Below are 15,870 nucleotides of genomic sequence, written 5' to 3'. Positions count from 1 at the left end.
GGGGAGGGCTCGGCCGGGCCGAAAGCCCCTGCTCCAGCCCCCCGGGGAGGGGAGGGCGCAGCCTGCTGCCCCCCGGCCCCGCAGGTCGAGGTAAGAACAGTTCAATAATTGAAATAAAATAAACTAAAAAGAGTAGCAGTAGTAACAATACTGATACTGATAATAATACACAAAGCAAGTAATGCACGATGCAGTTGCTCACCACCTGCTCACTGATGCCCAGCCCGGCCCCGAGCAGCGATCGCTGCCCCCCTGGCCAAGTCCCCCCAGTTTCTATACTGAGCATGATGTCCTATGGTCTGGCATAGCCCCGTGGCCAGTTGGGGTCAGCTGTCCCGGCTGTGCCCCCTCCCAGCTTCTTGTGCCCCTGGCAGAGCAGGGGAAGCAGAACAGCCCTTGACTTAGTGTAAGCACTGCTCAGCAACACCTAAACCATCCGGGTGTTATCAACACGGTTCTTATACTAAATCCAAAACACAGCCCTATGCCAGCTACTAGGAAGAAAGTTAACTCTATCCCAGCCAGAAGCAGCACAGAGGCAGGAGAGGCCGTGAGGTACCGCAGCAGCTGGGGAGGTGGCAGAGGAGGGCAGGGCAGGCCCCCGCGCGCTGCCCCTCTCCTCGCCGCTCACCCAGCAGGATGCATACAGGGAAGCAGGAGACCGAGCAGCAGGTTACCTGCCTGGAAGGCACCGCTGCTGCTCGCTGCCATGCCCTCCTACTGCCTCACAGTCAGCAACAGGGAGAAAAAAAAAACACATGGGTGCATGCTCCCATGTTTTAAAATACACCCGTTCCAAGACGCCTGGGCATACACAGGCAGCATGCTCTTCCATACCCCAGCACAACTAAAGCCCACTTTATGTGCGTCGAGAGAAGTGAATAACAGAAGTGGCAGAGGTGCCAGAAAAAGAACCCCAAGGCCGCAGTGTCCTGAGTGTTCTGCTGCTCGTTCACTATTAATATAACATGGCCTGGAAGCGCGATAACCGTGCGCCAAATCCTGCTCCCGGGCATCGGCACTAACCGTGGCTGCAAAGCAACCGCACAGTGCACAAGCAAGGGGGAGAGATCAGAGGATGCCCAAAACTGCGACACACAAATAACACGGAGACATGACAGTTTTGTTGAATATTTTAATATCTGCATTGCCTTCATAGCGCAATTAAAGCGATCTTTAAAATTCACTTATTACAAATGTTTGTCAAGTCTATTTTTCCCCAGAAACATTTTTCTTGCTTCCCTGCACATACACCCAAACACACTATAAAAACCTCATTCATAACATCAAAGGAAGGGCAATCATCATTCATGTAAACATCTTTCTTAGAGTTATCCATTTTTTAAAAGTCATGAATAAACCTACAGATGTTCGGTAAGGCTCATAGTTCGAGTACAAATGTCATAAAACACCTATCAAGTACTGTATACAAGTTAAATACTCCGGGGTTAACTGTTAGCACATGTAGAAGCTTACCCCAAGGATTATTCTTTAGCACTTAGTTCTTCAGAACAGAGACACCCAGTAATTATGGGCTGAAGAGTATTAAAATAGCAGAAGGCCCAGCAGAAACTGTTAAGTAATACACAATTTTAGTCTGGATCTTAGCTCAAGAGTTAAATTCAGTACAGTTACAGTAGGAAAAGTTGTCTAGGAGGAAATCTGCAGAAAGGAGGGATGGGTCCGTTTGTACAGTATCACGGAGGGACAAGCTGAGAGGTATGTCCTGAAGATGTGACTGGCCTTGCTATTGCAATTATTTATGACAGCTGTGTGTAATGCTGCATAAATACTTTTCCAAATAGCAGAAATGACCATTTGTAATTGTAAAGATCATTTGTTGCATCTCCCCTTTAAAAGAAAAAAAAAAAAATCTACTTATTGGTAATCAATTACACTTGCATCTTACAAAAAGACATCCTTTTAAATTTGGTTTAGATCTTACCGGAACTTTTTTTTTTTTAAATATTCATTCTACCATGAAAATATTTCATACAAACATCATTTTACATACAAATATGTTAAAACTTGTGAAGAGGGTCTTCCCACACTCATGATCTTATGGCTTGAACATTTAATTGCTTAGAACTTTTGTATATATATTTCTCCTGGAAAAAAAAAAAAAAAAAGTAGTTACAGTAAAACTGGTAGAGAAAGAGGGCAGGAGCTTCAATTGCCTGAAGACAGAGGAGGGTCCATTCAACAGATAGTGACCTTAGTGTTCAAAACCTTTGATCTGGGGCAAGTAAACATGCTCTCAATTTTGCTCCTTTTTTTTTTTTTTTTTAAAAAAAAATATCCCTTATAAGACTGCTTAGAAATGCTTTGTCCAAAAATACTAGTTCTCACGTTTCCAGTGCACAAAGCAAAAGGAGCGAGTTCTCCCCAGGGTGCAGGTGAGCAAAGCCCACTTACGCCCACAGGTACAGCTGCTCCCCGGCGTGCCTTCCTCGCCCAAACGCGCTCGGCATACGCCAGTGCGGTGTCAGTGAGGAAGAAGCGTCTAACACAGCACCCCAGCATGTAAGGAGACACTTCAGCAACATCGTTTTCAAAGCAATTGGATTTTGTTTTTTTTTTTAAGTGCTTGGAGGTGAATTCCTCAGGCACCCACAGCTCCAGCAATTCTGCTGTGCCAGAGGAAAACAAAGCAGCAGATAACCGGCTCTGTGCAACTCGTTACCTCATCGCAACGGCAGCGTTTTCCAAAAAGACTATGAAATCGAGTGGAAGGATAGAAGTCAGAGGTCTCTGGGACAGAAGGGACACCATACAGTCCCTGGCACAACCAAAGCGGTGAGCACCGCTTCCGACCGAAGGACAAGGGCAACCAACTGGGAAGGAAACCGAGAAGTGGCAATTTCCACCACTTCTCCGTTTCTCATACCAGATGGGATGTGTTGGCCACTCTGCTCCTCCTGTGCCTGACAGAGGGTGAGAAATCCCTGATGGTGCTCTTGCTTCCACGCCAGCAGCACACTACAACAGCCCCGGGAAAGAAACCGCAGCCACTGCCATCTGTCTGCAACAGCGAAAGCTCCGCATCCAAAAAGGCCCAACTAAGGAGAAGGCTACCTAGTCGCTCCCGAAACACGTGGCCTCGCAAGGCCGAGCAGCCGGCCTCTCAAAGGTCTCGAAACCCGCAGGAGCCGCCCAAGAACTGCATCTGGGAAAAGTCACGGGCCATCCTAGCGGGTAGTGTTGCAACTGTGGAAAAAGTCAAAAAACTATCACAGCTCTCACTCATCACTGAAAAGCCATACCCATGTATTTCCTTTGACTTTTTCAACAGTTAAGGCTTGTATGTATTTACGTAGGTTAAATTTTTTTTTTTTTTTTAATTACTACCTAAAAAAGGCCCAAGCCCTTTTCCCTCTCATCTGGAGGAGTGACCCAGCAGCAGGCAGCTCTCGGCTTAACTTCTCATGCTCTCCTGTCACCAAGATTAACCGCTTCTTCAGAAAACAGAGCTTGTGTATTCTTGCTGACAAAACACAGCGCTGCCATAGCAGGAAGATACATTAAAGATTTTTTTTTTTTTTAAGACAGACAATCAGCAGCCTCTAATACAGGATGATAGAGGCTCTTCTTCATAAAGGAGCCCTGGTAACAACCCCCCCGCCACGTGCAGCGCTGCAGACTAACGGCAGATGTCGGGAACTGATCCGTACCTGAAAAATGCAGCTATTCCAGGTTGTCTTAGGCCATTCTTTAGTCACAAGGGGTGCTCCGAGAGCCAGCTGCTCACCCAGGCTCAGCTGACAGGCATCAGCTCCTCTTCCAGTTTCTGTGCCAGCTGGACAGGTCTTCAGCCAGACTCTGAGAAGTGGAGCTGCTTTACTTATTGCATATTCACCAATAGTCAGCTGCATTCAACAGGCTCAAATGGATTGCTTTGCAAAATGACTGCTTCCTCTGCTCCAAATTAAAACCGTGTTATGGTGTGGGTCTCGTGTTACTACTGAAAAATAGTTTTGCTAAGCTGGTCTTGCTATCTAGTGAGCCCCAGAAGCTGAGCTGCAATACGTTGACCGAGTTAAGGCATTATTTGGAGTTCTGTAACTAAGCTGTGTTTGAACCTGTGGTTGCCAACGCACACCTCTCAAAAACCTCTGAAGGACACACTGAGCCCTGAAGCCCTTTTGCTACCCGGTGGTAGAAACCATCCCAACCATCTCCACCCTAACAGACCACAAAGAAAAAGAAAACAAAGAAGAATTAAAAGGCTTGGTCCTGAATCAAGCCAAAGCAGCTTTACAATCACAACTTTTATAGAAGGTTGGTCACTGAAGAAGGGATCTATAGGAGGACCAATAGATTTTAACAGAGCAGAGAGAAAAAGGACGGTAGAGCTGACAGAGACAACAGCCACAACTGTGGCATACTACCAGGCTACAAGCATATGCCGCAGCAAGAGAATCTGCTTGACTGTCACTGAATTAACAGCTTTTGAGAACGCACAGAGGATACCTCAGTGCCTTTTTCTTCTTCCTAGAATTTCCCTATTTTAGGAAGCAACCTTCAAACCCGATGCACAAGGAGCACCTATCTTGTATTTATCTCAAAAATCAGGCAACGTGAAGACTGACTAGTCTATTAAAACATAAGCAACTCCACACGAAGAGGAGATAGCAGAGGAGTCAGAGACTGATCAGGAATGATGCCAGAGGAGCTCTAGGGGTCAGAACATTTTAAGCATGATTCTCTAGTGGGCACAAAGAGGCCAGCAGTCCAAAGCAGGTTATCAAGACTGTGGAAGGAGTTACCATCCATTCGCAGCAGGGTTCATCACGTATCTTCCCTCTCCTCTTCCCTGCACTTAACCACAAGCCTCAACTTTGCAAACTTCACCGTCCTGGCAGAATAATCCATAAGATGCACGCAACAGCTTCCTTCCAGAGAGGCATGCTTTTCTGCAAACGGCTGAAACAGCAATGATCTAAAACAATGACCTGTGGGCAGGCAAGGGAAGATCAAGACATGCATATTTCTTTTTGAGGTTAATTTGCTGAAGCCACGCTGCCAATCAGCCTTTGACGACTCTCCCTCACCTGTGAGGCTCAGTTCTGTCTCTGCACACTCAGCCGAGTCCCTGAGCCATGGACAAGAAGTGAAGCTGTGGCCCGAGTCTAAAGCGCAAGGAGATGGGTGGTATCAAAGCTCACATTCCGATCACTGCTGGAAGAGCATCAAAAAGCCCTGAGCCTACTTCCCCCCCGCCCCAGCACATGCACAGAGTAGCTTTTGTGCAAGCTTAAATGGTGATGTGCTAGAAAAGGTTTGCGATCTGTCACAGGGACTAAAGAGAGCCCCAGGTTAGGTTAGGAATTAATGATTCCTAACTTTGTACAGGTACCAAAGCAAGGATTCTCAGACTGCACAAAACAGCAACCTCATCCTTCCACTTGCAGGTACCAACCCAACACATTCTCCATGCCTAGCTCCCCAGCCAGCCAGACACCTCCAACCGTTCAAGCAACCAACTGAAATGTGTTGCAATAGAAAGGTAGGTCTGATTTCCAAATCATTTATGTTACATATATACAAGCTTTTTTTTTAAAACTACAAACATCTAAAGAAAGTGTTGCAAATGCATTTGAGTTTTTCCTAAGCTGCTAAACCCAAAAAGAGAGCATCGGAGTCCCAGAAGGGCTCCAGTATCCAGACCGAGATGATACGTTATTTCTCTCTTATACAGCATTAGGCAAGACCAGTACAGTATCTGAAAAAAATGCACGACCGCTTCCCTACCCCTGAAAAACCCCAGAACACAGCCCTGCAGGTGAATAGTCACAAGCCCCCACTGTTGGCTGCAACAAAGCTATGGATTGACGGCTGTTTCTAAATATGAGCAGTGAGCGATGTTTTTACATTCATTGTTTGTCTTTCAAAAACAATCTTTTCACATCTTTTTTTTTTTTTTTAAATCTTATTTTGATATCTCATACTATATTAATTTACTGTGTCTTAAACCAGTACTACTAAAAGACGGCTATAAGGCTATATTCTTTGTCAACTGAACATGTACAAAAGATACAGCTCTCCTTCACCAAGTACTACAGCCTGCCCTCAAATACATACACCTCCTTCAAGAGAATTCACGTGAGGTGCAAGCATCTCTTTGCTAGAACTTTTGCCTTGAGAACTGGCCGCTTTAACAGGCGAAATACACAAACCAACTCACGGACACTAAATGCAAGTAAGGTGCTTGCCTTCCAGAACACGTACTTCTGAAAGTCCTTCCAAAAGCGAATCTGTTTTCTCCTTTCAGAAAATCTTCATGCAAAGGACAGCTTCATTTGCGTGTCATAACCATAAATTAAATAATATAAGCCAGCCATAAAGGCTAGATAAATATTAGGTTTGGACATGTTGCTATACTATTTAGAGAGCCACAGAGACCAACACACAGCACTCTCACGTACACACACAAGCCTTTCCACTAGTTAGAAAGGATTTTCTCCTGCAAAAGAGGATTTGTAGAAAGAACAACGTTCAGACAAGAGGAAAGGGGAGTTAAAACCCAGCCTCCTATATGCTAATAAATAAACTGCTCTATTGCAAGATTCAGATCAAAGGTTTAAAAAGGCAAAATTATGCTACTATTAGAGAATATCAAAATATTACTGTTATCATCACAAGTGGCATATATGCAAAATGCAGTTGCACAATAATGCCTAGGCAGATAGAGCGCAACACTAAGTCTGCCGACTAAAAGTGAACGATATACCCATTTTAGTTTTCTGTCTAGTCTTTTGGCATCTTTGCATATGGTGCAAAAGCAGAAGCTACCAAAGAATATCACGTCTCGTATAGAATATTAAATAATTTCTCCAGATAAGACTGGTGCAACGCTAGCTAATTTTAAACCTGCTATGAGTAACACAGTCAAACCTAGTTAGTATGCAAGAAACTTATCTCTTAACACAGAATGCAAAGTTATGATGCAACGGCATGAACAATCCCTGGTTGTCCAGTTTTCAGTATAAAGGTAGTGCATAGATCCAAGTTTCTATTTCAGTTTGCTGAATGGAGAAAGAGCTCCCGTTTCACTTTTGCTGGGCAGCCTGGAAAGCTTTCAGTTCCAGCTGGTACCACTCCGGTGCTTCTGGCCCGTTTTGCCCAACGGGGTTGTGGTCGTATCCGTAAGCCACCGTTAATTCTTCATCCTTCTCCACAGCCCTGATGGTACGGATACACTTGATGGGCCCAAAACGAGGATGAACAAACCTAGACAAAGAATAAACACCTTTGCTAGGCTTAGCTGTCATTTCACAGACTCTGTTAGCCCCTGGTATAGCTTCAGAAGTCACTCACAGCTCAGAGTAATATCACATAATCTGATATCAGATGAGTAGACTGCTTGAGTCAATCTTACGAAGACTTAAGGTAATAAGGGCAAAACCATCGATATAGTAAAACAGCTTTGTGTAGCTCTATTACTTGACATTTTTCAACAGTCCTGCAACACTGCTTGTTTGTAAAAAAATAAATAAAACAAAGGTAATCACTGCCACATGCCTTGGGCTTGCAGAGGTAAACATCTGCACGACAGGAAAACAGTGTAGAGTATGAGAGACTGGAGAGCATGGAAAATTGCTCATCTTAATTTCCTCGGTACAGGTTGCTGACCAAATATACATCTGTAGGCCTTCTCCCAGGGCCCCACAGTAAAGGGAATTGGCTTATTTAACCAAGGAAAACTATTTTCTACATCTCTCTCTCCACAGGTCTGTTTGGTTATACACTGATATGAAAGTATTTACACCCCTGAGCGTATGTACACATCAGAAGTTTCCTAGTGCTCCGCACCAACTGCGGAGCAGCAAGATGCTTATTTTTTGAGTTTCAGAAATGAGAGCACATTTGATGGTGCTGTAGTGCAGCAAATACGGTGCAGTCCTAGCCAAGCTAGGATTTAGAGCTGTGCTTATGCGTTTTAGAATCAAAAGGCAGCTCCTGAAGTTCATGACAAAATTAACACAGCTGCAAACTTCAGGATACTCCGATGGTGTTAAGTCCCAAGAGACATCAAGCACCCGCAATGCCTGCCAGTTTCCAACTTGGCCCAGGTGAGCCGGAACTCCTTCAGTGCCTGGACCCTTTTCTCCCAGCCCCACCAGCAGCTCCTCACTCAGCTGCCCAGAAACACCCTGTGAGCCCGGACCACTGGACTGCAGCTTCCCCTCCGAAACCCGGGACTCTACTTACGGGTCGTAGATGCAGTTCGGAGTGAAAGAATGGTTGGCCTTATGCCCCAGCGAGGCACAATACTTGGCGGCGTGGTTGTAGGGCTCTGGCACATCTATAACTGTTTCGTCATCCAGGGATATTGTATTTCCATTGAGGGCCCAGTCTCTGCTGTCTACCTAGTTTGCAAGGCAGAAATCCAGCGTGTGTGTGTGTGGAGGGGTCAACTTTGCCAGCAGTTTGAAAGCAAACATTCAATACATGCAACTAAAGCTTTTCCCGTAAGTCGTTAAAAAAACCCCAAACAATCACTACTTTTTCATATATATATACACACATAGGTGAACATGCACTTTCTTTCAATTAAATCTTAACAGTGGGAAGGGGGGTGCGTGTAAAATCCTACTATAAGGAGATTTCAGAAGGAGCAATGAAAATTCAGACTGACTTTTTTCTCTCCTTTACCTCCTGGTGTGTAATTCGCACTCCGTTGTAAAAGGACATAACTGTACTGGCTTCTGCTGCTATTTTCGAAAATAATCCTTCTCCAGCACTGGAAATGAGAGAGACATCAACATACACCCTACAAAGGGAAAAGGGCATGGAATTAGCGATTGGCTACAGTTTTCACTGACTTCTGCAATATAATAATAAAAATAATAATAATAATAATAATAATAATAATGTAAACCCTCCAAATGCAACTCCTTCTCCTTCCTCCCCTCCATACGTTCTCTCTATTTTGGCAAAATGGAGATTTGGTGGGAAGTGGGGGCTGGTTTATCTATTAGTTTTTGGGTTGTGTTTTTGTTTGTTTTTTGTTTTGTTTTGTTTTTAAAGTGCTAATCTACTATTACTCCTCAGGAATGGCTTCAACTCAGAACACCCTCCATAACATACCAGAATCCCAGTGGTCCCCACTAAGCTGAGGTTGCTGGTGTAAACATGCACAGATTATTACTCCACTGAGCAAGAGTTTTCAAGGTGAAGCCCTAGATCTTCAAGCACTTGATGCAAATTAATGCCAGCAATTTACTAATCAGGTATTTCAGAGTATCAGAAAAGAACTACAATCAAGATATCTAGAGAGCAAAGCCTCTTGAAAGTCTAGGTAAAAAGTGTAATTGTGGAATAGCCACAGAAGAGACCTCACCGACTGACTACAATAAGACAACTGCTGAGGAACGTGTTTTGACATTACAGGGTTGTCACAGACAGTATTTCACTTTCCTCCGCTTGATGATTTACTCCTGCCACTTTGCTACATCTGTAGGGAGAGGAGAAAACTTTGTACAACACACGCCATTCAGTGAGAGACACTGAATGCAGCCCACTGCAGCCTGAACCTAGTTACACATCTAGAAAATAGGGAACAGCATACTTTTTTGCTCAGAATATTGTAGATGTGGGCTGTTAGTGCAGTCTAGGACTTGACTGAACACGTCTTTGAAACGCTAAGAAATTATCCTAGTTTAATCTCTTAAAAAGCATTATTGTGTTCTGTCCACTAGAGTGTAATTTTGTTGTGCGGATCAGAAAGGAATTCAATCAAGTCAAACGCTGACTGATATGCAGTAACAGGTTCCATTTTGCAAACCCTTGCACACTTTAAAAATATTGAAATGAGAAAAGGTTTGCAAAATTCGGCCCTAAATACGTAACAGCAAAGAAATATGGACAATAATGAAAGAGGGCAGAAGAAAAAAAGCCTACCTCTCTGACTCATAAGGATCAGGAAGAAGTGCATTTGTAGAAATACAGGATGAAGTAGATTTGTCAAAACTGTACACTGGGCCTAAAAAAACCAGAAATCAACAAATGAAATAAACTAAATGGCAGTACTGAAAGCATGCAACCCTTAACTTAATCAAGACATTCAAAAATTAAATTTTAATGACTGCAAGAAATAAATGCTATGCTTCCAAAACAAGGTATTAAACAGAACTGCACCTGTAAAAGGTCTTCAGTGAGATACTGTTTCTTGATTATTTTTCCCCTCAGCATTATCACAAAATGGTGATATATATGTTCTTCAAATTACCAACTTTTAAAGGAAGATTGGACAGTCTTTCAAAACTGACTCTCCCAGAGTCTCTGATTAAAATTAAGAAGTAAAGCAAAATTTAAAAGGATATATTCAATAACACATCAATTATAAAAAAAAATAAAAATAATCATAGAATCATAGAATGTTTTGGGTTGAAGGAACCTCTAGAGGTCATCTAGTCCAACCCCCTTGCAGTGAGCGACTAGATTGGACTATTTCAAATACAGAAAGTTTTCTAGTCCAAATCCTAAAGAGACTTTGGCCAGAAGATAATGTTCAGTAATCACAAAGAAGTACACTTGCTACAGCCATTTATTTCCCTCCATTAACAACAAGCAGCTCAGCGGTACAGCTCTAATTTTATCCTTACATCCCTCTACAATCAACTGCCAGAGGACTACCTGGGAGATGGGTTATGATGCAGGTGGAAATAAGATGGGGGGGGTGGGGAAATGCCCCAAACCCACAACATTACAAAGTTTGACAAAGGGCCATTGTCCCTAGTGACCAAGACCTGTTCAGGCTGAAGGCAGCTTCCTCCAGAGCGTAATTCAATCCTATTTACAAAGCACAACTGTACCCTCTCAGAAGCTATCTTTTAAGTTTAATTTTGATTTGCTATCACAACTGAAAGATTTAACTCACTCACCTCCAAAACATCACATACACCTCAGAGCAACAAAGCTGCTCCAGAACTACAGTCCCAAGCCACCACTGCCCGGGAGAAGGAGCACTGGCTACACAAGTCAAAGGCACCACCCTGACCCTAACCATTTCAGAGCCACTTTCCACCAGCAGGACTGGACAGACTGAAGGATGCCAGCAAATCAGACTGTTATACAACAGCTGAACCTAGTTCACCAATTCCAATCCCTGTGTTTTCTCTCAGCCCTGTAACACAGATGCCAGAATACTCAGTGCTGACATTCACTTGCACAAAGCCAACCGACAGAGCTACAACCAAACCACAGCCTCCCTTCTCCACTTCTAGTTATTTTACTAACAAAACAAAGCCTGTAACTTTTGCCAGGATTAACACCATTAAGCAGGTTTTCCAGCTGGCAGAGGTGGCAATGGTGTGTGCAACAAGCGGGACTGCACCCATTCAGCAGCACCACTGCATGAGTCACTTCCAGTTCGTTCCCAGAGCAAGCTCAACGTGCCTTTCTGTCCAACTTTAAAATACAGAAAAAGGGCTTCTCACTAATAGATATTATCTCATCACAGCTAGCCTTTAGAGTCTCTAATGGGGAACACGCAACGAAGGGCTGGGAGCAAGAATAATAGTTTCTGTGTTAGCTGAACTTACTGCCTGGTACTACTTCAAACTGAGGTTTCCCATCCTCCAGAGATGTCAGAGTTGCCAGTTTTGCTTCTATCATTTCTCCATCTATGAACCTTCCGGAATATGCAGTCTTTCCATCAGGGTACACGTAGGCTATTTTCTCTCCAGTCATCTCCCCTTCTTCATTCACTTCTCCCACAAGGCTGCCCCCATCCTGAAAGCACAGGCAAGAAGAAATGGCAGAGCATTTAATTATACTTTACTATCTTCAGTAAACGAAAAAGATTTTTCCCAACTTTTTAAAGCTTTGTAAAGCTACAGCAAGTTCAGAACATGAAAATGAGTGAGAAACAGACACATGAAGAAGCTGGGTGAAGTCATTCCAGTCAGGATAAAACTGGTAAAAAAAAAAAGAACAGGGCTTTCTAAGTTGTTTGAAATAGGCAAAACCCCAAGGTCTTTCCTTTCATGCGACACAAATACAGAGTTTCAATTGGCAATTTTTTTTCTGTGAACAGCCTGCAAACGAAGGCCCAAAGCCACACATGGACAACTCCAAGGATGAAAGAGCTTCCAACATACAGCAGTAAGGAACAGTGAACCTCAAGTTTGGGTAAAAATTTGTGCACATAGCATCATGCAGAGAACCATGCATAAACAATTGCTTCCATAGCAAAGGGGTTTTTGAAACACCTTGCATCCTTTAGTCTGGCAAGATGGTAATGATAAACAATCTCTAAATATCCACATTTCCAGAAAGTACAGCAATTCCTTGTCAGTTGAAAGACAAAACAGGAGGCATACGACCTGAAGGGTCAGCTTTGTGTCTTTTATTTATTTAGTACTGAAAAACTGCTACTTGTTTGGCAGCGTACACCAAGCATTTGTTGATTCTAACACACATGCTTAATGGCAAAAGTGAAAAACAGTAAAAAAAATGAACAGCCAATGGTGAGCATTTGAAATGAATCTGCAACTCAAGTACGCGCAATACGTAGCACAGAAATAGATTGGGTTTTGACCAGTAGCTTAGTTACATGCAGATGTTTCCCTCTCCTCAGCACAAGGTGAAGATTGAAAAGTTCAAGTCTAGAGTGTTGTGTAAGGCTGAATAGGAATTAAAATTAAAAAAAAAAAAAAAAATTACATCTGATTTGTTGGGGGAAGCCAACAACATACCCTGCAGAAGTGTACAAAGGCTCCCCTCCTAGTTAAATAAGAGCAGCAGGTTGCAATAGCTTGCATGGTTCCCATGCTCCTCACCTGCAGTCAGCACTACAAGGTGACAAAACCACTGGCCCAGCCTTCCCAAGGGTATCTCCTTGGGAAGATAAATAAATAAATGCACATAAATGCACTTCCAAGGGGCTGGGTTCCCTGGAAGATGAAAATAGTGGAGGCATTGCTAAACCCTGTCTTACCGGGCAAACGTTCAACACTGAAAACGGTTGCCTGTATGTAGGATTATCCAAAATCAGAATGCACAGAAATTCCACCCTGATTTTTACCTGTTGACTTTTGGGTAGCTGGGTCATGGTGGATATTTGTTTCAGCTGTGTAAAGAGAGCAGGTGGCCAGACTTACCGGGTAATAAATCCAACAAACTCCATGTCGAATGTTGTCTTTATACTGCCCTTTGAATATCAGCCGCCCATCACTGTCATACTCCTGGGCTGGTCCGTTCAGCTCTCCATCCACATATGTGCCATGAAGGACCACTCCATCCTCGTAAGTGTAGATTCCTTGGCCTTGCAGGGCATCATCAACATAGTACCCTTCCAGGGTGCTGGTAAAGAGAGAAAGAAAACAGCAGTGGAAGACTATTCACCTCTCTCAGAGGTGAACCCAAAGCCTCGACATGAGGCACTACTGGTACAGAGAGGCTGAGGGGAAACCTTCAAGAAAGTCAGGTCCTAGGAGGAGGTACCTGTTCATGCTTGGTTTGCTGTTGCTGAGTACCCTCCCCGAAACGCGCACCACCACAGCAATGATCAGCTTTTCTTCATTTTCTCAGTGGCCTCTCCCCGAGAGCCCAGGCTGTTGCAGGGCAGAGCTGTGTGCAAGAGGGCTGAAAGCTAGGCCAAAAGGCTTGGCGGCGGTGGCTGCCGGGGACCTCTCTTGCTGGGACACAGCTTCCAGCATCTCTCCTCTGTCCCCTGCCAGGCATTGCTACCCCCCACGTCTGAAACCCTGATGCGTTTGCTAGTTTCAACCAAATTTGAGGGGGATGAGTGGAAGGGGAGTAGGAAGGTAAACCTGGCTTCTCTGGAAAGCCAAGATGAAAACCAACAACCTTCTTCTACGGACCCTCAGAGGCAGAGAACAACTTGCGCTGTCCTTTCACCAGGGTGTGCTGCATGGGCACAGCATTATTCATCCGAATTGCATTGCTGAGCTTTTTTAATAGGCTGGGGGTAGCAAATTACAGCAGCGAATGGATGCTCATGGTCAAAGAAGAAATTATTGCTCAAGGAGGCTACTCTCACATCAGGATTTTCTACCTCCTATGTTTGGATCTTTACTGACATCTCTCTGGCAAGATGGAATTGAACTGCCGTACAGGCAGACAGCAAAAGGGCACAAATGGCAACCTGCTACTGGTTCAGTGTTAGCTCCCTAGAGATACACTTAGCAGCAATCTGTACCGGATTTGCTAAAAGCACCGTCATTTTTCATGTACTCCTATTAAAACTGAACACAGCCTGTCAAACAGAACTAGGGCTTGCACTTGGATTTGAACAAAGAAATATTTCACTTCTGTTTTGTCTTGCAAACCCGTTAGAAGGGGAGCAATCGTACCTTGCAGTCTGCTTCCTTTCTTAAAAAAAAAAGACTACCAAGAGAAACTACAAAAATCGACAGCATAGCTGTACAAGAGGATCTACTCAGTTATTCCTTTCTCAGGTTAGAGCTAGCACAAAGAAATACAAACTGTTTAGCTTTTACCCCAGCCTTATTTAGCTAACGGCCAGCTGCAGTACACATACTTGCACTGCATAATTCTTCTGATGCAATCATCTAAGGTATCCAAACAGCATCTGGGAGCACATGACTCTACGTGTTCCACAAAACTTTACAAAACAGATTTTCAAGAGTTGTGGAAGGAATGTTTTCTCGGAATTAACCTTTTGGTTTCCAAAGCTTCACTTTCTGTTTTTACATAATTTTGGCAAGCTGGCTGAGCTTTCCATGGGAAAATACATTACAGTAAAAGCTTCAATGCAAACCAGATGCAGAGCAGGAAGGGGCAGGAAAGCTGCTTTACTTTTCAGTTGGATGAATTTCTTGATCCAGGTTGCTACAGAGCTGCACAGACAGCTACGGCACCACAGCACAGGGAAGGAGCAGAGCAGATGAGGGAACCACCAGAAATCTGTGCACTTACTCAACTATAAGTGACAACACTTTCCCCTCTGGTTTAACAGATCACCAGGTTTGAATTTCATTGCAGATGGCAACACACACAGTCCACATGTAGGATTACTCTTTAAAAGCAGCAGCCACTTGTATAATGAACCAGACCAAAAAACCTTCTTATTAGCTTTGATGACATCAGTTGAAGTTAACAAGCTGCTGAATTACAACAGTGCTTCATCACTGGAAAAAATATCTTTTTTACTGTAACTCAAATCTCCAAGTTTTCTTCCACTGTATTAAGCTGCAAAAGTGTCCAAAAATCCACCTCTTTCTACTCTCAAATAATCTTAAGGAAATCAAAAGCAAAATACCTAAAGAAAAAATTCCACGTCTTTCAACCTTGCCTAAAAAGTCAGGTTCCCTAAAACTTTTACACTTTTCACAGTTTTTGAGTTATTCCCACCCCGCTCCCCCCTCCTCTCTCTCTCTCTTCTTAAGCTCTCAAAGTATGGTCTCTGCAGCCAGACACGATACTTGCAACCAAGACCCAAGCAGCACGAGGAGGAATAAATAGCATCTGTGTCTTGCATAAACAAAATCTTGTTAATACAAACCCTGAGCTAGCCTGTATTTTTCCAGTTTGCTTCTCAGATTATCACGTTTGTGATAATGTAAAGTTTTACTGAAGACAAGACGTGCTGTCTTGCCATTATCCAACAGGCCTAGCTAGAGGGGATCTAGGACACCCACTACCTAAAAAATAAGAATAAATAGCATCTGTGTCTTGCATAAACAAAATCTTGTTAATACAAACCCTGAGCTAGCCTGTATTTTTCCAGTTTGCTTCTCAGATTATCACGTTTGTGATAATGTAAAGTTTTACTGAAGACAAGACGTGCTGTCTTGCCATTATCCAACAGGCCTAGCTAGAGGGGATCTAGGACACCCACTACCTAAAAAATAAACCAGTGCTAAGAGCTGGGGGGGGGGG

The 15,870-nt window shown here is 43.6% G+C and overlaps 1 protein-coding gene across 1 annotated transcript in view; it reads right to left on the bottom strand.

The window, feature by feature from the left end:
* Positions 1-1,138: 1,138 nt before the first annotated feature.
* The window catches only part of SETD7 (SET domain containing 7, histone lysine methyltransferase), a 25,710-nt gene continuing 10,978 nt past the window's right edge, over positions 1,139-15,870 (bottom strand). The window contains exons 3-8 of the mRNA XM_009648251.2: positions 13,107-13,308; positions 11,547-11,736; positions 9,904-9,985; positions 8,656-8,773; positions 8,212-8,369; positions 1,139-7,230 (exon numbers count right to left, since the gene is read on the bottom strand). Coding sequence (XP_009646546.1) covers positions 7,050-7,230; positions 8,212-8,369; positions 8,656-8,773; positions 9,904-9,985; positions 11,547-11,736; positions 13,107-13,308 — 931 coding nt within the window. The 3' untranslated portion in view covers positions 1,139-7,049. The remainder of the gene's footprint in view (positions 7,231-8,211; positions 8,370-8,655; positions 8,774-9,903; positions 9,986-11,546; positions 11,737-13,106; positions 13,309-15,870) is intronic.

Source organism: Egretta garzetta, unplaced genomic scaffold, assembly GCF_000687185.1.
Source record: "Egretta garzetta isolate BGI_Z169 unplaced genomic scaffold, ASM68718v1 scaffold751, whole genome shotgun sequence".
Lineage (NCBI taxonomy): Eukaryota > Metazoa > Chordata > Aves > Pelecaniformes > Ardeidae > Egretta > Egretta garzetta.
This window is presented reverse-complemented; position numbering and strand designations above follow the sequence as displayed.